This window comes from Oryza glaberrima, chromosome 2 (genome assembly GCF_000147395.1).
Source record: "Oryza glaberrima chromosome 2, OglaRS2, whole genome shotgun sequence".
Classification (NCBI taxonomy): Eukaryota; Viridiplantae; Streptophyta; class Magnoliopsida; order Poales; family Poaceae; genus Oryza; species Oryza glaberrima.
The window spans coordinates 5,542,120-5,564,031 of record NC_068327.1 but is presented as its reverse complement, the minus strand read 5'-3'; the positions used below and the strand labels follow the sequence as shown (position 1 = coordinate 5,564,031).

General features: G+C 41.7%; 2 protein-coding genes and 1 pseudogene across 6 annotated transcripts; all 3 read left to right on the top strand.

Annotated features, from left to right (window-relative positions):
- On the top strand, window positions 1-2,782 carry LOC127764132 (uncharacterized; annotated as a pseudogene).
- A 2,966-nt stretch (window positions 2,783-5,748) lies between these two features.
- Window positions 5,749-9,765, top strand: LOC127761826 (uncharacterized). Its single transcript, XM_052286157.1, has 2 exons — window positions 5,749-6,596; window positions 6,928-9,765. The coding sequence occupies exon 1, from the start codon at window positions 5,867-5,869 to the stop codon at window positions 6,593-6,595; it is 729 nt and encodes a 242-aa protein (XP_052142117.1). The 5' UTR covers window positions 5,749-5,866; the 3' UTR covers window position 6,596; window positions 6,928-9,765.
- A 3,001-nt stretch (window positions 9,766-12,766) lies between these two features.
- On the top strand, window positions 12,767-20,390 carry LOC127764362 (transcription initiation factor TFIID subunit 15b). 5 transcript variants are annotated; one of them, XM_052289239.1, is made up of 5 exons: window positions 12,767-12,874; window positions 12,989-13,055; window positions 18,720-19,146; window positions 19,863-19,961; window positions 20,037-20,390. In XM_052289239.1, the coding sequence occupies exons 3-5, from the start codon at window positions 18,731-18,733 to the stop codon at window positions 20,041-20,043; spliced, it is 522 nt and encodes a 173-aa protein (XP_052145199.1). In that variant the 5' UTR covers window positions 12,767-12,874; window positions 12,989-13,055; window positions 18,720-18,730; the 3' UTR covers window positions 20,044-20,390. The 5 variants fall into 5 exon arrangements, with proteins under 5 accessions (XP_052145199.1, XP_052145200.1, XP_052145197.1 ...); XM_052289240.1 differs by having other exon boundaries at window positions 12,782-12,874; window positions 12,973-13,055; XM_052289237.1 differs by lacking the exon at window positions 12,767-12,874 and having other exon boundaries at window positions 12,914-13,055.
- Window positions 20,391-21,912: the final 1,522 nt, after the last annotated feature.

The window sequence follows — 21,912 nt, the reverse complement described above, 5'->3', positions numbered from 1 at the left end:
CTCTGTGTCCTCGCTCGCTAATCGCTATAAACCCTACTCCGAAATCCGATTACCGAAGCTGCAACCGGAGCACCACTCGATCCCACCATTCCCGCCGATGGGGGCGGCGATGTCGACCAGCAACGCGGTGCCGCCGGCGCCTACACGGGCCCGATCGGCTACGCCGCCGCCGCCGCCGCCGGCGCACTTGCGGCGGGCGGCGCCGTGGCCGTGCTCGTCGCCTTCACTCTCCCTACCCCTGACCAACCACTCCCACCCCTCCCGCCGATCGTCGTGCGCTGCAGAAAGCTCCTCGATGACATCCGCCGCGCCACGCCGCGTTCACACCACCGGTTCCAGGTCGCCTCCGGGGCGCTCGCCGAGGCCGACCGCGCCATCGCCGCCGGCGCCTGGGGCGGCCTCCACAAACCGCTGCTGCTCGTCGTCAGGGCGTTCGCGCTGGACGCCCTGGGGCAGCGCCGCCGCGCGCTCCGCGCCCTCGACGCCGCCCTCGCCGGCCGCCTCCCGCCGCGGGAGCGCGGGGACGCGCTCGTGAAGCGCGCGGAGATCAACCTGGGCTACTACCGCCGCTGCTTCTTCCCCTGCCCCGCCCGCCTCGACCGCGCCGCCGCCGATCTCAAGGAGGCCCTCTGCTTCGTCCCCGACAACGCCCGCGCGCGCGCGCGATGCTCGGCGAGTGCTCGAGGAAGAAGGGCGGCTACAAGAAGAAGGATCTGGCTCGGGCACGCCGCCGTGAAGTAATTAATTACTGATGTAAGCACTCTTACAATTAATCTCAATTACTACTGTCTTAATTACTGTTACTCAACTTCTGCTGCTGCTTGCAAGATGTTACTATTATTTTTACTGCAGAGGAGTACTTATCTACTCCTTCCGTTTCACAATGTAAGTCATTCTAGCATTTCTCATATTTATATTGATGTTAATAAATCTAGACATATATACTATCTAGATTCATTAATATTAATATGAATATAAGAAATGCTAGAATGACTTACATTGTGAAACAGAGGAAGCAGCTAGGAACAAGCCATAGCTTGTGCTCACATTCAGCATACATTATTTAACCATATTTTGCAAGATGACATTTTGCAAGTCATTAGTAGATGTCACTGAAATAGATTTTGATCTTTGCCATTAAATAGTTTTTGATCAATTATCTGTCACTAAAACAGATGCACGAGGTTAACTAAACACCAGCGCAAACGTCGTACGCGTAGGAGAACAGGAGGCTATGGCACTTCAAACAGGAAATAGATAGAGGACTGGCGTTTAGGGCGTAAAATGAAAAAGAAAAAAACGTTTAACTTAGCATCTATTAAGTGGCTAATGCTCCTTAATTCGATAATTTCCCCTTCTGTTATGCATATCGATGAGAGTTTCCAAAAAAAATGTCTTCAAGATATTATGTCTATGCTATTCTGTTACTTCGTGTTTATTTTCCATATCTAGCTACCCTATGGGATTATATCATGCTAAAGCCATTTATTACAAAATGGATTCTATTAGAAGAAGATTCTAGTATTGTGCTGGGCTTACTAAAAAAGGGGAAACATGATATGCTTAAATGAGCAATTCTTCCTTCTTACTGAAAAAGAAAAGAAACATGATATGCTTAAATAGCAAATCTTCCTTCTCTTAAGGAGTTTGGGGGTTAGGTTTCACTGTGAAACTAGCAAAATGAATATTGTTATTGCAAACTAGCTATAATCAGGGGATAGTCATGTGTGTATTGAGCTTTTAAAATTAAAGTAGATCTGATCCTTGGGGTTCTTCTCAGTTTTGGAAGGGCTTCAGCAAAACATATCTGGATTGTGGGGTGAATATATATAATGGACAATGGGCGATGGAAAACATATCTGGTTCTGGGTATATGTGGTTGGGCTTTTGTATTTCCTTCCCTCTGCCATATGTAGAGCTTATTAAAGTTCTCTAATTCTGGTTATTCTATTGACTGGGCTTTAGGAAAAGAACTAATCTTTACTGTCGTGTCTAAGTCCATATGTAGAGCTTTATCATTTCATGCATGGTGTGGTGGATCTTATTCACATATCCGATATCTGGCAAGCACCAATCTCTTTGAAGTTTAAGCATTTTTTTTATGGCTTGCTTGTAGAAATAGGATTCAGTCTACTGTGAGATTGGTAAAAAAGAATTGGGATATCAGGTGATCAGCACTCTATATATGTTCTTTGTGCCAGCCTGAAAATGCTAAGCATGTCCTCTTCAAATGTCTAGTTTGCATGGCATGTTTGTAGAGATGCTTCTGGGTGGGACTTTATTCATTGATCTGATTTCTGAACAGTATTTTATTGTCATTGTCGAATGTCGATCGATAAAGCTGGGGTGCACAGGGTGAAAATTGCTTTTCTTGCTTCTGTGTGTTGGAAATTAAACTATGGCTTGCAAGGGATTATATATAAGATCTTTCAGAATAAATTTCTCTTTATAACTCTACTGACATCGATTTTCTGCTTTATTTCTTCTCTTCATCAGTGGAGTCGAGACCTGGTGATCGAGAAGAGACTCGATCTCTTACAAGTATGGATGGAGCTAGCTTTTGCAAGCTTTGGACACTCTTCGTCCTTCCCAAATCCCAATCGAGCTAGCATTGTATGATCTATGGTGATCAGCATACCAATAAATACTATCAGCAATATGTTCCTGGACCATTTTTCGTCCGGTCTTTGCTGGTGTAGTGATGCCTGTGGCTGTTGGAATAAATGTACTTTTAAGAATAATTCCTGTCACGTGGAGGGAGTATGTGATATTTTATTTTTTATGTGTTGGATGAGTTCGGTCGTGTTCTTTTAGGCCAGATGGATTAGAATGTTAAATAGATATATGATCCGAGGGTACAAATGGATGGATTAATTATTATACGCTGAAAAGTATATTTAAAATTTAAAGCATTCAAAAAGTTTTTTTTAAAATATCGTAGTGTTCAGAAACTCGGGAAGCGAGCATGTCTGTTTGGTAGAGCTCCAACTCCCAAATTTAGCTCCAGGAGTTAGGTCTGGAGTGGAGTTGTGAAGCTGCCTAAACCCAGCTCCACCTCTCTAGTTTATTTTGTGAGAGAGCTCCACCCAGCTCCGCTCCTATTTTAGTTGGAGCTGAAACTGTTTGGCTAAGCTCTAGCTTCAGGAGAGATGGAGCTGGAGCTGGAGCTGTGCCAAACAGATCCTATTCCATTCTATTATGGTGGAAAGAACATATCCTATTGTTTTAGAAAAAAAAAAACATCTAGATTTCTGAAACTTGTGATGTCATTAATCTTTGATATAGTCTAATTTGGGGGAAAGCATGTCATTCGTTTATCTATATTATCCAAACGCAAAGCAAAATAACCAGGAGCTAGAAATTTAAACACGGATAAGCTAACACATCAATTGTTTTTCAATGACAAGTAGGGCATGATATTTTTGTCTGTGTTGCAGTATGCTATGTTCATAGTTAATTTACACATAAGTGAGCTTTTTCGCTACAGCAATAGCTCAAACAAGTGAACAACAGTTCGGTATGCATAGAGGATTAGACCCAACAATTAGGCTGGGAACCCCTTCTCCCCCGCACACAAAATGAAAGTACGTATTATTACATAATTAATTAAGTATTAAATATTTTTTGAAAAAATAATTAATATGTTTTTTAAAACAACTTTCATATAATTTTTTTTAAAAAAATATATTCCGTTCCTCTTAAAAAGAATCAACCTACAAGGGGATGTGACTCCTTCTAGGTTGATGTATGTGGACATAGATTCTTTTTGGGGCGGAGAGAGTACTGTTTAGCAGTTTGGAAAATATGCGTGCGAAAAACAAGAGAGACGAAATGGGAAAACTGGGGAAGGGACACAACCTTTAATATCATTGTACTCCTAACTCGGATTCGAATCAGCTGCAGTCACTATTGTGACTGCAACTTAAGCAGTAGTAGTGCATGTCATTGGATGCAAATCGGATGGTCCAGATTGCATGCTGTACTGGTACTGTAGAAAAATACTATAGCACGAAATACTGTAGCCATTACTACTATAGCGTTCGATCTGAACCGTTGATCATAAAAATGGATGGCCAAAATTGTGTACAGTTTTATCTTGCAGTTACAAGTGTAACTGCAACCGATCTCAATTCTCCTAACTCATACGGGATTGTTAATTTGGTGATGGCTTGCCAACCCCACGTTAAATGACATATTGTAAGTCATAATCATAAGATTTCATTAGAAAACCTTCTAGGTTGCGTGCGTTATAGCGACTCAGTGTTGGGAACTTCCTCCCGTCCGTACAGAAAAACGAGAAAAATCATTAGTACATTATTTATTAGCTTTAAAAATAATTAATATGATTTTTAAAGTATTTTTCCTATAGATATTTTTTCTTAAAAACCACCATTTAACAATTTATAAAACGTGCACGTAAAAAATAAAAGAGTATAAGTTTGTAGTGTCGAACACACTCTAAAACGAGTGAGTTTCAAGGCTCCAACTATATATGAACTTAAAGCTCTTGTAACTTGAACAAACACGAGTGAGTTTTGTGATAGATTTGATCACTATGTAGTTTGGTGAAATTTACTCTTAAATTATTCCTTTTGTTTTCTTCCTTGAATCTTTTAATTTTTGTTAGTTCGTGGAAAATATCTTTAAATCTTATCCATAATGGATTTACTTGGACAAATACATGAATCTTGAGATAGTGGTGGGAAATAGAAAAAAGAAAGTCCGATCTATATACATTTGCACCCCTCTTGATCATATTTCTTTTTAATTCCGCCTTCATTAAAATATTAGAAACTGTTCTTGAACACCTTTTTCAAGGAAATGTGATGCCTTGATATCCTAAATACCCCCTCCGTTTCAGGCTACTTTAAATTTAACTAAGTTTATGCACAAATATAATAATATTTATAATACCAAATTAGTTTTATTAAATCAATAATTAAATATATTTTCATAATAAATTTGTGTTGAGTTGAAAATATTTTTTTTCTCTACAAACTTGGTCAAACTTGAAGCAATTTAACTTTGACTAAAGTCAAAACGTCTTATAGCTTAAAACAGAGGGAGTATAAGATTAATATTAATTCATCCATTTCAGTTATTTCAAAATGCAATTAAGATCCTATGTAATACGCACATACAATACTGCTCACTGACATGTGAGTCCGAGGATATGTGTGACCCACATGTCAGTAGAACTGCTAACGGCTTGCATCCCTCACAATAGGCCTGTACTGTACAAGGGTTTACCAAACTGTTTGGGGGGGGGGGGGGTTGAGGTTACTGTCACCGCATGGTTTGGTGGATACCAAGGTAATCACGCAGTTATCAAGAAAACCACACGGTTATCGAGAGATATACTGTGGTTTTAAAAACTGAAAAAGTTACCACGCGTGATAACCTTGTGATAACCGCATCTTTTGGTGAACCCTTGTAACTACTACCTCCATATTTTAATGTATGACGCCGTTGACATTTTATCTAACGTTTGACCATTCGTCTTATTTAAAAAATTTATGTAATTATCATTTATTTTATTGTGACTTGATTCATCATCAAATATTCTTTAAGCATGATATAAATGTTTTCATATTTATACAAAATTTTTAAATAAAACGAATGATCAAACGTTGGACAAAAAAGTCAACAACGTCATAGATTAAATACTGTGGGAGTATACACCAGCCGAGCTCGCACGGTCCCAGTCCCACCTCCTCCAAGGTCCAAAGCCGGCCGGTCCGGTCACAACTCACATCCGATCCGAGATCGGACATCCACTCTCCAACTCCAACCCAACTAAAAAAAAAAGAAAAGAAAAGGAAAAAAAACTAAACTTAGTCCTCCGGTCCTCCCTCGAGCTAGAGCCATGGCTGCCCTGGCCCTGGGCGCCGCCGCCACCTGGCCGGAGGCCATCGTCCAGTGCCTCCTCTTCATCCTCGCCGCCGCCATGCTCGTCGCCCTCCACTCCCTCCCCCGCCGCGCCGCCCACCGCCTCCGCCGCGCCTCCTCCGCCGGCTCCTCCTCCGCCGCCGCCGCGCAGTCTCGCCGCCACTTCGCGCAGGGCGCCCAGCTCCTCGCCCGCGCGCGCGCCGCCGCCGCGGGCGGGACCAAGAAGCCACCCGGCCCGCTCGCCCGCGCGGCGCTCGCCGAGGCCGACCGCGCCATCGCCCTCGACCCGCGCGACGCCGCCCCGCTCATCCTCAAGGCCCTCGCCCTCGACCTCCAGGGCCACCGCCTCCCCGCGCTGCGCGCCCTCGACGCCGCCCTCGCCCCGCCGCTCGCGCGCTCCCTCGAGCCACGGGAGCGCGGGGACGCCCTCGCGAAGCGCGCCGAGATCGCGCTCGCGCTCCACCGCCGCCACCGACGCCGCCTCGACCAGGCCGCCGACGACCTCGCCGAGGCCGTCCGCCTCAGCCCCCAGAACGCCCGCGCGCACGCGCTGCTCGGCGAGTGCTACGAGCGGAAGGGCATGGCCGCGGAGGCCCTGGACGCCTTCAAGACCGCCGCCTCCATCGACCCGTCGCTCGCCGCCGCGCGCGACGCTCTCCGCCGGACCGAAGGGAGCGATGATGGCGTCGAGAGTGACAGTGACTGATGTAAGCAAGCTTACAATCTCAATTCCTCTTCTGAACTTGTGCTGCTTGCAATGTCATTGCTTGTGTTTGCAGCAAATCTTACAATATGACATTTTGGTACAGATTAGAACTGTTATGCGTGTAGTCTTACAAGAAGTCTTGAAAATGTATGTGCTTAGAACAATATAGATGATAATACTCTTAATTCTTAAAAGAACTTTGTGCTTAGAACATTAAGCTCTGAACTTATTACTTGTACAATAGTAACAAGAAAGCCTTTAGTATTGAGATATGTCACTGGCTATCTCGGTTATTTTTTAACTGAAAGATGTATATGCTTCTTTCTTTGCAGGAACTTGCTGATGGGTGAACATTTCTAACTCTTGTTGTGTATCTCGGGTGGAATGAACAACCGTCTTGATGGCAACAATGGTAAATGTGTAATATTATAAGGTTTTTTGTGGTTGGTTACCTTCAAACATTGTTACTTACCTCGCTCCATTGTTGTATATTAGTGGATATGCGGATTTAGTAGAATGGAAAATACCCAGTTTACATACTATTCAGGTGATGGTATGCCTGTGGATTTAGTTCAGATATGCTATATCTGTATCTTTTGGATTTGCCCCCATTATAGTTGTTCTGTCTTTTTTTCTAACCCAGAACCTACGTTGGATGAATATTTGCAAAATTCAGACTATGTGCTTCTAATATTCCTTGATTCCTTTTCTAAACTTTGTTCTTGGGTCAGTTAGATATTCAAACAATGAGATACTTTGTAACAAGCAACAAGCTTCTACAGTCATGATCCATCTTCAGGCCATAAGAATTGATTCACTCTTCAGATATAGGAAAAATGCTATATTCTCAACAATGTCGATGCATCTTATTTTGAGAAAGCTTGTGAGCTCAATACAGATTTCCTTATCTGAAAACAAAAATGGTCTAAATAACCACTGAGAGAGAAACTGGGATACAAAACATGAAAGGATTGGAAGGGAAATAATACGTACCACATCTCAGCAAGCACTGTAGGAATAAAACTATAACTCAGCAACAACTCACACAATCAGAAATGAAGGCTGAATTTATTAACCATGATACAAAATGGCCAATACAACACTTTTTAACTAAGTATTGGCAGCCTGCCAACAAATGGGCATCCCAACTCCTTTGTCTATTGACTCATAGTCGCATCATCACTCAAAAGTGAACAGTAACGAGTATCTAAACATTAGTAGTGTTGCACTTTGAAACATCAAACACCAAAACAATTGCATTATAAAGCTTATTACGGCATTTCATTGTTCCAGCAGAAGTTTGGAATCCTGAAACTTTAGAATGCTACCTAAAGATCAGTGAGAATAGTCTAAACTGCGTGAAAGCATGCTACTACTTATTTATATATACTATTCTCGATTTAGTCATAGTTGTCAATACTCAATACAATGCAAGGTAAATTAACCAGGAGAAGCTTGGATAAGCTAAGGCATCAGTTTTTTCAATGACAAGTACTTGGACCATGTATCCAGGTGAATATTTTTATTAGCTTATTTCTGCAATATGTGATGTTCACACTGTACACACGATGCTATTTTCACTACTGCAAGAACTCAAACAACCACTTTTGTTCAGCATGTCTAGAAGATTATATCAACAATATTGATAATGTCAAAGGGAAATCATATTGAATGATGTTTCTACAGCATTTCATTAATCTATCTCTACAGCTGTTGGGCTACAAATAGCTAACTATATATTTGATTCTTGGTAGATTGATGCGTCGTTTGACATTCATTTGACAAATAATGGGGTGAGTATTTTCTTTCTATCTTGATAGTTGCATTTTACATGTGAATCATCCATGTCCTCTCAGCTTCCTGTTCTCTTGTGGCCCATTTGATCCTGCCCACAGCATATATGTTGGCGTTTCTCCATTTTATTCTCTGTGGCTGAGAAGAGATTGCACATTGGCACATCTGGTTTTTTTTTTTTTTGACTGGGACATCTGGTTGTTTTTCACTGCAAAAGAATGCAAATGCACTGTTAGCCAGGTTTTTGAATCACTCATCGATTATTGAACAGGGAATACAGTTTATCTCTGCATGATTGATCTTCTTGGACTGCTATGCTAAATATGTCAGGCACAGTACAAGCTTGCCAGTCCAGGAAACTAACTAGGAGTATAAAACATGATAATCATAGCTGGATCAGATAAATCTCATTGTGTCAACACCAAACTGTAACTGATTAACCGTCTTAAGCTGCAGACTTGCAGTATTGCATGAGCAAAAGACTGCTGGGTACGGTCAGTTATCCTACTGTAATGACTAATGACAGCAACTTACTGGTAAGTGATTTGGTCTGAAACAACATCCTTAGCTTTAAGTTGCTGGATCGGCCTTCAACGATTCCAGGTGGTTTGGTTGTACCAAGGAAATTGGATTACAATAGAAGGATTCCAAGTTATTTTTTTTCCCCCGAAACACATTATAGGTACTCGTGTACATGTGCGTACACTCATGAAATATAGTATAGCTCACTACTAGCTCCAAATCATCTATAGCTAATATAATAGCCAATTCATACAATAGTTATTTACTATACTATTAATATCTGGTCCCACCTGTTATACACACAATACGTCTTGGAGTCCGTGCTGCAGCTGGCTACAGATCTGTAGCTCGCTGCTTTCCTCTCTCTTCCTTTATCTCTTTAAAATATGTTTATAGTTAGCTTAGAGCAAGTTTAATAGTATAGCCAACTACTAGCTCCAATTCATCTATAGCCAATCTAATAGCTCATTCATACAATAATACATACTGCACTATTAATACTCGGTCCCACCTGTCATACATACACTGTGTTTTAGAGTCCGTGCTACAGTTGGCTACAAATCTGTAGCCCGCTGCTCTTTTCTCCTTATTTATCTACTTAAAATATGTTTGCAGCTGGCTTATAGCCTGCTATTATACCTGCTCTTAGAGCAAGTTTAATAGTATAGCCCACTACTAGCTCCAATTCATCTATAGCCAGTGTAATAGCTAATTCATACAATAGTTGCTTACTAAATTATTAATATATGGTCCCACTTGTCATACACACATCGCATCTTAGAGTCCGTACTGCAGCTGGCTACAGATCTGTAGCCCGCTGCTCTTTCTCTCTCATCTTTTATATCATTAAAATATGTTTATAGCTGGCTAATAGTCTGCTATTGTAAATGCTCTTATAGCTTGCTATTGTACCTGCTCTTACCTCTAGGAAGTTGCATGTGCAATAAGTGCCTTTGAAAAATGGGCCTGTTGTATACACACTGGCACACTCATCCCTATGAAACTAGGTGTATCCCTGCGCTTTGCTGCGGGAATTACTAACCAATTTTCAATATTTTTTTTTTGATAATCTAGCTAGAAGTAAAAAGAAAAAAAATAAAATGTGAGGGTTTATCAATACTTCTCATAAAACAAACAAATGATACTTGCAATTTTAACAAGTGTGTGTTAAATATTATAAAAATGATAGATAGATTTGTTAAAATATTGTGGAAATGAAGTGAGGGTGATGATCAGATATACTTACATGTTGATTTGTAGAATTAAATAAATTATACTCCCTCCGTTTCACAATGTAAGTCATTCTAGCATTTCCCACATATATGTCTAAATTCATTAACATCAATATGAATATGAGAAATGCTAGAATGACTTACATTGTGAAACGGAGGAAGTACATGATGTTGTATGCTTGCATAAGGTTAAATATGTAACTATTGCTAGTGGGTGATGATGTGACATAGTTGCATCCAGGGTTTACAATTCCAACGAAATCCGGTCGGATTTTGCGAAATTTCGACATTCCGACGAGCCTTGAAAGTAGAAACTGTCTGAGATTTCGAGGAGTTTCATCCAAATTCAAATTTGAATTGATAAAAAAGGAAAGAAACAAATAAAATCTTATAAATACTATGATATTAATAGAATCTATTGGGATATAAATATTTGAAAAAAATGATATATTGTGTGTATTTACTGAAACTTACATCAGTAAAGAAAAGAATAAATAATTAAAAAAAGGAAAACACTTACATGGGCCGGATTGCATGTACTAGGCCCAGTAATTAGTTTGTCCAAATTACATATTTTTGGTCCAAATTACATATTACTGATCGAAATTTCGATGATTTCGATCGGAATTTCGCCAAAACCGACCGGTTTTCAAGAACTTATCAGCAAAATCAGGGAATTTGTATTCAAATTTTGGTTTATGAAATTTGTTCGGAATTTACCGGTTTTCCACCGGATTTCGCGAAATTCCGAATTCCGCCAGTGCCCGAAACGGAAGGGCCTGTCGAAATCGTAAACCCTGGTTGCATCTTAAGCTTTAGGAGTTAGTGAGCATCAACTTTATAATAAGATAGGATATGAATGTAGTGAGCACCTTGAAAGAAGCATAACTTAAGATTAACAAAGCCACCGTCAGCTTTATGGTCGCATGTTGAGTTTTAGGAGTTAGTGGGCATCAACTTTATACTAAGGCAGGATATGAATGCACTAAGCACCTTGAAAGAGGCATAACTTAAGATTAACGAAGTCACCGTAAACATCTTGTTATAGGCTGAAAACTTATTGTTAACAGATACCATGTAAATACCAACACACTTGTGTTCAGGTTATGACATGAAACCAGGTGAGTAGGCTCCATCAACTACGCTTAGGGCTAGGGATGAAAACGGTATGGAAACTTTTCGGATTCCGGACCTATTTTCAAAAACGGAATCTGTCGGTTGGAATTTTTTCAGAAACGAAAATGAATTCAGAAATAATTTCTCGAAAACATAATTGAATATGATAAAGGAAGCCCCCGTCGGAACTCGGAATCGGTCGGAAACTTTCCGAAAAATTTATCGGAATTTCCGAAATTATAAAGGCCCATACCATAGTCTATAATTCCTCCCCAGTCCAACCCAAATCAACATCCTAATTCCTAAGTCACTCAATTCAGCCCAATCCAATACACCCAATTCAAACTTGAGAATTGGACTTGACATGATTGTGTTTTATGATGTAATGTTGATATTTGAGACTTGATAATTGGATTTGACATAGTTTAAAGATCAGTTTGAGGGGTTTTTTATTCCGATAAGTTTTCATTACCGTATCAGCGTTGGACCGTTTTGGGTTTTGACAATATTTGATTCCATTTTCGTATCCGGGGTTTCCGATTCCGAAAAAAAATATGAAAACAAAAACGATAAAGGTGGTTTCCGTCCATTTTCGTACCGTTTTCATCCCTACTTAGGGCCTCTTTGAGTTATAAGAATGAAAAAACAAAGGAATAGGAAAAACACATAATTCCGATAGGAATACAAGTGCAAAACGGAGGATTGCAAAACACAGGAATGATTGTTTGATTCGATAGGAATGCAAGTGTAAAACGGAAGATTGCAAAACACAGAAGTGATTGTTTGATTGGACCGCAGAAAAAACACATGAATCGGATGAGAGAGATAGACTAAAGTATTTTTTTCAAGATGCTGAACCTCTTGCTAGGTTTTCTCCAAAACCGTTTTATAGGATTTGGAAAACCCCAATCCTCTAAATCAAACCCTTTGATTGAAAGGGGCACTTAGTTTGTGAATTCCAAGTTACTTCTACCACGTAACAATATTAAATTTGACATGTTTGCGAAACAAGAACTAATAGAGAGTGTACGTTTGTAATTAAGCATAATTTCACGGGTACGACTCAAACATATTTGAAAACATGACCAATTATGCCACGAACAGCCAAAGCAACACCCACCTTAACATCAGCAGCATCGACAGCGACCCAAACAAGCACGAGGATTATGATCTGATATTTTTCGTCGCGTATCAGCCAAAGACGGGGGCCAACGTCAATCACCCGACGGACGGTCCAGATCACGACGTGACACGCCCGGTTTCTCCTCGCCCAAAACACGTGTACTACCCCGACTATACGAGCCATCCATGAGGGGACCACAACGAGACCCCACCTGTCAGTGCCACACTTGCCCTGGCACGGCACGGCGACGCGGCCCCGCGCAGCCGCCGACACGTGGGCCCCATGGGAGGACGAGGCCCCGCGCAGCCTCCGACACGTGGGCCCCACGGGAGGACGAGGCCCCCTTTGACCCGCCTCGACGTCGGTGCCGCCGCGTGAACCTCCTCGTGGGCCGAGGCGAGACGAACACGAGAGAAAGACGAAGAAAAATAAAAACCTCCAAAAAAAAAAGAAAAAAAAGGGAGAAAAAACGCCGCGGGTTGGATTAAAGAGGTAGGTTTTGATGATGGCTTAAATCTCACCCCGTTTCGTGCGATTTATTTATTTATTATCTCGTTGTCTCGTCTTCCTCCCTCCTCCGCCTGATCGAGATCGCTTCTGCTCCAGCCGCCGCCGCCGCCGCCGCCGCCGAAGTCCGCAGGTGCGAGGACGCCGACGAGTCTCCAGAGAGCAGGTGCGTGCGCGTTCTCCCTCCCCTTCTTCTTCTCCCGCTCGGTTTGTTTCGTTCGTTTCGGGTGATGCGCTTTAATTTGCATGTTTGATCGATTCCTGTTCGTGGAGACGGGTTGGATTGGGTGATCGGTGCGGGAGGAGGGGGGCGGATTCACGGAATCGAGGGTAGATTTGTGCAATTTTTGCGGGCGATTATGGCGTGTCTCCCTCCCCTGGCTATCTCCTCCGTGTGTCGAATTTTTTTTCTTGCGAGCATTAGCAACGTCTCGTTCGCGCGCGGTAGGGTTTGTGGGGGGAGAAGTCCCCGGCGTCGAGATTCGTGCCTCCGTTGATCGTTCGACAGCTGTTGCATCCGATTCGATGTGGGTGCGCGCCGCAGGGGAGGGGTGGGGCAGAGCTGGTGGTGGTTTTTTGCTCTTGGAGCCTTGGATGAGTGGGGCATGATCCTTGTTGTAGAGTATAGGGACTTACAGCTATGGGTTTGTGGATTTTTTACTAGTACATATCTTCTTTAGTTGCAAGAGAAAAGTGATAGCTATGTTGGCTGTGGGTTTGTTGTGTGCTCTGAATTTTTTTTTAGGCTTTTGTAGTTTGTCTTATGTGATTACCTTTGACTGTCACTCATTTTAAACTTTTCTTGTTTGTCATACTAAGTAAGGTATAAGTCATGCTTAGATGAAAGTATGAAACCATGTCTAGTCATCGATGTTATGTGCTATTAAGAAATAAATAGGATATAGCACGGTGAGCGCGTCTGGATATGTGTGCGGGGCTGTGGCTGCCAACGCGCAACGCTCGGTTATGATGTGCTATCATGCTGTGCACTGTTCATGATACGGTCCATCTGCTGACTGGGGCTTTGATGCCCTGAAGGACTAAACCTAAAGAGGATTTAGATCTTTTTGTTCATCTCCATGATGCAATGCAGTGCACCACATCGAATGTATACAAGAAAGCTGGTCAGCCAAACTGGGTGGTGGCTAACTTTCACCTTGTCAAGGCCAGATTACGTCATCCTGAAACTATAGTAGTGCATGCAAGTGTGGTGAATCAATACAGCACACATGCCATGGAATCTATTGTACCCATGGTGTGCGCAACTGCGCATCCAACTTATAACAATATATAATTAAAGGTTTGTGTACTGTAGTGTTGCTCTGTTTTGGGTAGATGCCTTCATCCTAGCCCATACGTGTGCCTTCCCATTGCTATGTGGGTAATGGCTTAAGACACTTAGTTAAACCAGATCTATGCTCGTGCAATTGTTCTCAGTGAGGAATTAGTGCATGAACGACTAGGAAACAGATGTGCTCTGCAGTCTGTCTTTGGAATCTACAGGCCAAGATACTCCATGCAAGATTTCAAGTGCAACTAATCATTCAATTTCTAGGAATAAGAGCATACTTTAAGTCTTAAACCAATGTTTGCAAAAGTGAGGACTTAGTGTATGATTCAATTTTGATGCCTTGGGACAGCGTATGATTGTTTATGACTGTTTGACTATTCTGTGAGCTCCAATGAGGTCCGGGTAGGTGCCGCATGGCATGAATTTTTGTTGTTTATATCAAGTTCAACTGGTGTTCATATATATCGTTCATATATCCATGACACGCTTTCCTCACCCACATAGGGGACTAGTGCTTTACATTGTGGAATCTGTATCCCTGTGATCACAAGCAATTTAATTTTTTAGTGAAATCAGAAGCAGTTTAATACCTCAAGTTTATATAAATGGTGATTTGATCCCACAATTGACTATCTACCAAGATTTAAAATCATATTCTGCTACATATAGTCGAACGCTAACATGGATTTTTAGTTTGCACTTTGTAGTTTATTAATGTATACCTAGTAATTTCCCATGTAGAACTCAGGTACTTAGAAGCTTAGTCATGTTTTAGCCGCACCAGTCAAACAGATACTTTGGACAGTGGGACTATTGCTGAAGATTTTTGGTGTTCTATCAGTAGTACTCATACTGGTTTTAGTACGCTTATTAACACAAAAGCTAAAAGGCTTGAGCTGTTCTTCTTGGTTGTGCAAAAGCAGAGAATCAAAGCATGTTAGGTTATCAAGTGATCGCTTCCTTTGGAGTTTGGTCATGGTCATGCATGGAAGCACTTCCCTAGGAGAGAATCCAAGCTAGCTTTTGGCCCCTCAGTTTTTTTCCCAAGGACTCCATGATTTGTATTTGCTTCTGCTTTCACTTCACCCAAGAGAATGGAATGGAAGAGAAGGCATATCATCCTATGGTTTTGAAACCTACATATCCCCTCCTGGCATCTACTATCAGTCTTACCACCAGTGCTAGTGCTAGCAAATATAGTACAGTGACATAATAGAAAAAATAGATAGATGAAAAGCAAAAGTAAATCCACTGATGTAAAGCCTCAACCTCAAGGATGAGCACAAGTAAAGGGGCAAGGAAACAACAGAAGAGATGCAAAACACAACCGGAAATAAAAGGAGGTGAAAAAGAATTCTAAAGAGGATGGTCAATGGCACCCTCGAAGACTACTGCCTCTTGATTTCTCTATCTTTATTGAAATTCATGCATTATTATCAGTTATGCATCAGGCCATCTCTATTTGCTTTCTGCCATCATGTTCATCTTGGGTTGTGAAATGAAGGTTAATTTAAGATGATGGGATCTTTCTCTGTTTTCGGAAATTCCTTCTCAATGTTTCCTCTTATAAAAAAGGATAAAGCCAATTGCTCACCACTTACAGCTCAGCAATCCATTATGTCTGTCTTGATTTCAAGTGGTTCGTTTTCTTTCACTTACCCCTGTCAGCAGTATTAACTCCCTGTCAGTATGCTTTGGGTTTGCATTAGACAAAATTGCACAACTCTATTATGGATATGACTAGAGGGCTAGAGGCTACTATTTTTAGTTAATATGAACAAAGTTGTGTTTCCGTAGCACCTTATTGTTGATAAGAGAGGGAACACAAGGGGCCCAAAGAGGTGCTTGAATTTCTGAAAGGTTCCGAGGATGTCCTTCCAAACAAATAAGCTCAGGCAATGACTGAGCAAAAGTGCATCAAGTAACTGATAGTTATCAAACTTTTATTTGTTACTCTTGTCAACATAAGAACTATATTAATTAATCCCAATCTCAGAATAAATCTTATTCACTGTGAGATATTCTCTCTGAAGAAAAAAGAGTTTCGTTCGGTAGATTTAACTTTAGTTGAGATGATACTTCTTTCATGGTTTTAAACTAGTGTAAGTTTTGCTTTGTAACTTGCACATCATGTCATTTCCATGTAGATGTTCACCTTGTAGGTATGTTGACAAAAGTTTTATGCCCCTTTCTATCCTTGCATCTCGAATATTCACATGGTCTACAAGATCATGGATCAATTCATGCTTGTTCCTTCCTATCCAAAATTTTAGCCAGTCTATTTGTAATCTATAAAAAAGTCACACTTCATTTGAGCTCTGCTTGATATCTATTTTTTTTTGGTCTATACTGATTTATTTCTGCCATCTTAATTAGTGACAAAAAATGCTTTAGCCGGTTAATTATGCTTACACCAGAGTCATGGGATTTTTCCTAGTTTAGATAAACTGTTCTATGTTACACTAACGGATGGTTGATTTGCTATTTTGGCGGATAATTCACCGGACATAGTTTTAGGCTTGAGCCGATGTGACCGTTTGTTGGAATGGATGCCATGGAATTTGCTCAATTATTGCTAGTGAAAGAAGGCAAAGTTAGCATCGAATATAAGGGATGAGAATAGCTTTTTATAGTTGCAAGAATGGATAGTTATATAGCAATAGATATAGCATAAGTTCAGAATGATAATCACCATTCTTGTCACCTCATAGACTTGCTCTTTTGAGACCTCACAGATTAACTCATTTAGGTCTATATCCATTTTCTCGTAGAATCAATAATAAGTGCTGCTTTTACACTCTGCTTCTCTTCTTTTCATAAGTTTGGTGTAATGCTTGAAATAGTTGTGCAAATGCAGTATTCTGGTTCCATCACACGTGTGTGGATAGCTCTGGAGCACCGGTAGCACAATTGCACAATTCAGTGTGATACGCTGCATTATTAGGCATAACTAATTAGATTTTGCACTCTTTTAGAATAGATATGGTTTGCCTTGCCATTTTGGAATCTGCTAAAGAAGAGGGTGATGTGTTGGCCCTTGGAAAATTGGAATGTCAGGAATTCTGTCTCACAACAGTTAACACAGCAGGCCTCAACTGCATGTCTAACCAAATATGTACCTATTCTTGATGTGAAACTATACATTCGCTGTCCATAAAGTTCCTGATATGTCAGTCTCGGGTGAACACAGATTAAATATCATGTGGTCCTGACTCGTCTCAGTTATCCTCATTTGATTGGAACATTTGAACTAGATACAATCAAATCAAAACCCTCAGGATCACCCTTTTATTCTCTGAGACTTAATCTGAAACTATTTGTATCTCTCTTATCAAAAGCAGAAAAAGGTCAGTCAATACTCAAATTAGAATCTTTGCCATTTTTAGACATGAAACACTTCTTGATTCAGCCATGCTTGTCCAAAATTAAATATCGACCTAAGCACAATAATTCAGGACCTAATTTCGAGTCTTTTCTTTTTCCTCTTGAAACCATGATGTGTCAGTTTCAAGAATATTGGTTATCACTAGCTCCAACACTGTGAATCAGTCTTTTACTTGACCTGAAGATGTACAATCCTTTTCATGTGGAAATTTGGGAAATGTCAGACGCACCAGTCTTGCAAAACTGTTTTCTCATGAGACCAATAACTTTTGACTCAAGCTGTACTTAAAGAACAAAAGGAGATATCTAATTGAGTGTAGATTTATTTCTAAAAATTTCCAGTCTGATCTAAAGTCCCCTCTTATTGTTGGTCCATAATGCTCCCTGAAAACAGAAATAGTGGATAATACTTGTACTAACCATTAGCTCCATTTTTCTGAAATGATTTTCTGTTCTTCCTCTGACATTCCATATTAGCTTTGGTGGCTTTGGTTCTATATGTATTTTGCTAAAAATATTCTGGTCGAATAACCACTGTTACATAACTAATTGCATCTTAATTTCCTAAGCACAAGAATATTGCGCACTAGTGCCATCCCTCCACCCCATGTCTCAAAAGATGTTGCCAAGGCAGGCAGAGATGCAGGGTAAAGGAAGCATTCAAACTCCCCATATTTCTTTTGCCCTTTAATGGCTTTCTCTTCTTTTCTTTAACTCCCCTCTTCTTTCTAGTTTTACGTGATTCTCTTGTTCTTCGCGGGCCAAAGTGCACCAAAGAACCAAAGGCACAAAGATAACCCGCCCCTCGGTTTCAGCAACCCCTGCCACCGCACTATAAATACCCCTGCACATTAGCACCTCGCTGCATCACCCTTTCACCTCACAGCATTTTCCACCTTAGAGCTCACCAACACAGCAGCTGATACTTGTTTAGGTAACTGAGCTTCCTGTTAGTGTTTGTTCATTTGTTTTGTATGCATGTAAGCATGTTGGTTGTGGTTTTCCTATTTCTTGAATGCAAAAGGTTTTGCAAAGAGAGAACAGCTGGGTTATCTTATAAGTCAAGTGTGCTTCTGGGCTTCAGTTTGATCATTTTTTCTTCGCCCTTGCTCTGATCCAATAATCTTTAATGAGTGGTACATTGTTGATGTGCAGGGTAAGACAAGATGAACAGGAAGCCAGGAGACTGGGACTGCAGGGCGTGCCAGCACCTCAACTTCAGCCGCCGGGACCTATGCCAGCGCTGCGGCGAGCCGCGTGGCGCCGCTGATCGCGGCAGCGGTGGTGGCGGTGACTACGCCAACTTCGGCGGCCGTGGTGGTTCCTCCTTCGGTGGAGGCTTTGGCACTGGCTCTGATGTCCGCCCAGGTGACTGGTACTGCAACTGCGGCGCGCACAACTTCGCCAGCCGCTCCAGCTGCTTCAAGTGCGCTGCTTTCAAGGACGATGCTGCCGTCAACAGTGGCGGCGCTGGTGCCTTTGATGGTGGGGACATGTCGCGCTCGCGGGGCTACGGCTTCGGCAGCGGCGCCGCCCGCGCCAGCCGCCCTGGCTGGAAGTCTGGCGACTGGATTTGCACCAGGTGCGTGTCATCACTAGTTAGGCTATCCTTTTCTTTTGGTTTTAATATCTGTTTGCTTTAGCAAATCAACTATTCATAGCCAATATATGATTTTTCCCAGCCCTTATTACGGTATAAGACAGTACATGGCATGGATAATTTACATGGTTAATTTAGTGGTAGTTACGGACTTTTGAAAGCTTGTAATATTTCTCCGTACCATTTTTGCATATTAGGGGGGGGGGGGGGTCCTGTTTCTTCAGAAGAGACAGGAGGATCAACTAATTATGCTGCCTGTCTTCATTCAATCATTCATGAGAAAGCTAGTGGTTCTGTTATGCTGCACGAGAATATTAGTAGCTTATGTATAGTACCGTAGTTGTAACTAGAGGTATTCATCCATGGTTTTCTCAATCTGTGGAAAACCGGAAGTAGTTGAGATGACACTATTTATCGTAGCATGCGGCAAATTGATCAGTATGGCCTATTTTTGAACAGTTTCATTCAAAATCTGAATGAACGGCCCTAGGCCTCGGGTATCACTGATGATGTGGTCGCTTTAAATATTATACTGATAAGCGAAGTGTCTATGTCACATTTTTAGCTCCCTGGCAACTGTAGCAGCATAGCATGTTCCATACATCTCCAATGCTGGATTTGCATAACTTCGCAATATATGTGTCTAATAATGAACTCTGCTTTCTGTTAACTCTTGTATTTTCTATGTTTGATCACAGGTCTGGATGCAATGAGCACAACTTCGCCAGCAGGATGGAGTGCTTCAGGTGCAACGCACCGCGGGACTCCGGTAGCGCTATGACATACGAAAATTACTTGTAAATTATCGTGAATCTCCCCTTGTCTCCTGCCTCATGTCATGATCTGATCTCGTGCGTGTTATGCATTTGCAGGCACTGAGGTGTAATTTGCCGTACGTGTCCGATCGATCTGGATCCGATGAGGCTTGCAGCAGTGACGACGAGCAGCAGAAGCAGCGTTAAGAGTTGTGATGTCTACATAAGAAGAAGAAGAAGAAAGTAGAATGCAAAAGAAATCTCCCCATGGTTTTACTAGTTTTGTTTCTTCCCGTTTTAGATTTGGTTCTGATTCCCATTTGGGAGGACCCGTCGACCCCTGATTATCTATGTTTTACCCGTTTTATTTCCTGTTTCTTTCGGCATGTTTGCTCTTCGATCGAGTCGTGTAACCCGAAACGCTTGCGCTTGAGAAGTATTATTATTATTAACTAGTATGTTGCTTCTTAATTAATTGCCCTGCTCGATCGTGTTCACTTCATTATCCAATTGTTTGTTTGATGTATTTGTTATATGCATTTTAGTATCTAAAAAATGTTATCTTATCGGACAGTAATGGGATAACCAGAAGTGTACTGCGAATGCGAAATGTCAAAGCGGGATATTGCAGTACCATAGTTTGGTTGGGGGACAATGCCATTTGCAGAAATCAACTCTTGTGGATTTAGAGATGTGCCTAACTGTTAGTAGCAATCAAATAAATGCATTTTTTGTCCTTCAAAATTGATTATGGTCTACTTTGGAATATAATTTTTTTTAGAGAGATTGTTTTTCTCCAGGGCGGCGTAAACCGGCCGAAGTTTTTTAGGGAGATTACTACGAATTGACCAACGAAATCCCATGTATTCCTAAGAATCCTTTATATTTGAGCCAGTTGATGCCAAGTATAGCAGAAAACACAGATAAAATTTACAATGTTTGCACGTGAGATCAGCATTATATAGAGATAAAATTCAGTAAGCGTGCGTGTGAAATCTATGACATTCGGAACTAGTAAGGTATGGCAAACTTGGACATAGCTACGTCCGGTGCGCCGTCACATGTAGCCGCACTAGTATACAAGTATATTGTAATAGTAAGTACTCTTTTTTCTACTACTACTAGCAGTAGTTGTACAACTCTTTACAAAACCTTGCGCCAGCACGTGCGCGGAACACCACTACCGTTACGGTGAAACTAGACCCGAAGCCCAATGTGGAGGGGGACACATGCATGATCAAGGGTGCATGGGTGGTGAAACTTCACTGTCAAAAAGTTTCAAAGTTGCATTGGATGCCCTTGAGATGCACTCACTGATATTGCCTCGCTCTTGTCTTTACTCCCGACTACTACTCCTCCTCCTCCTCCTCCTCCTACCTCTTTTCTTTTGCAAGTAAAAAAAAGAAAAGAAAATGAAGCAGCAGCAGCAGCAGTGCCATGCATATGCAGCGTTTGCTGATATGCATGAGGAGACGAGGATCCCTGTCCCTGCATGCTGCTGCTGCAGTCAAAAGATGGCTTCGCTCGCCGTCGGCAAAGCCATCTGAGCTGATCTTTATACGTGGCCGCGCGCACGCAGCAGCTTTGGCTCGCTGCGCTGCGCCGGCCGCGTCGCCGCGCGCTTTTCTTTCTCCCTCGCGCGCGCTTGCGTTGCGTCTCCGGCCACTTGCTTTAGCTTCGCCAGCTTTTATCGTGTCAAAGGCGGCGCGGCGCGGTTGCGAGAGCGATCGATCGATCAGCTCGTTGCTGCGGCCGGTCATTTGCCTTTGGAGTTTGGAGATCAACCACCGTCTCATGTGTATGTGCTTTATTATCGCGATATGCTAAACGACGGTATGTATATATCCCGTTTAAATGGGATGATATCTTTGAGGTAGCATCGTTCGATACCTCATAAATATCGGTTTATATCTCGTTCGAACAGAATGTTATCTTCTAGATATTGTCTGATATCTGGTATATACATTGGTTGATACCCACGTTTTAGACGATA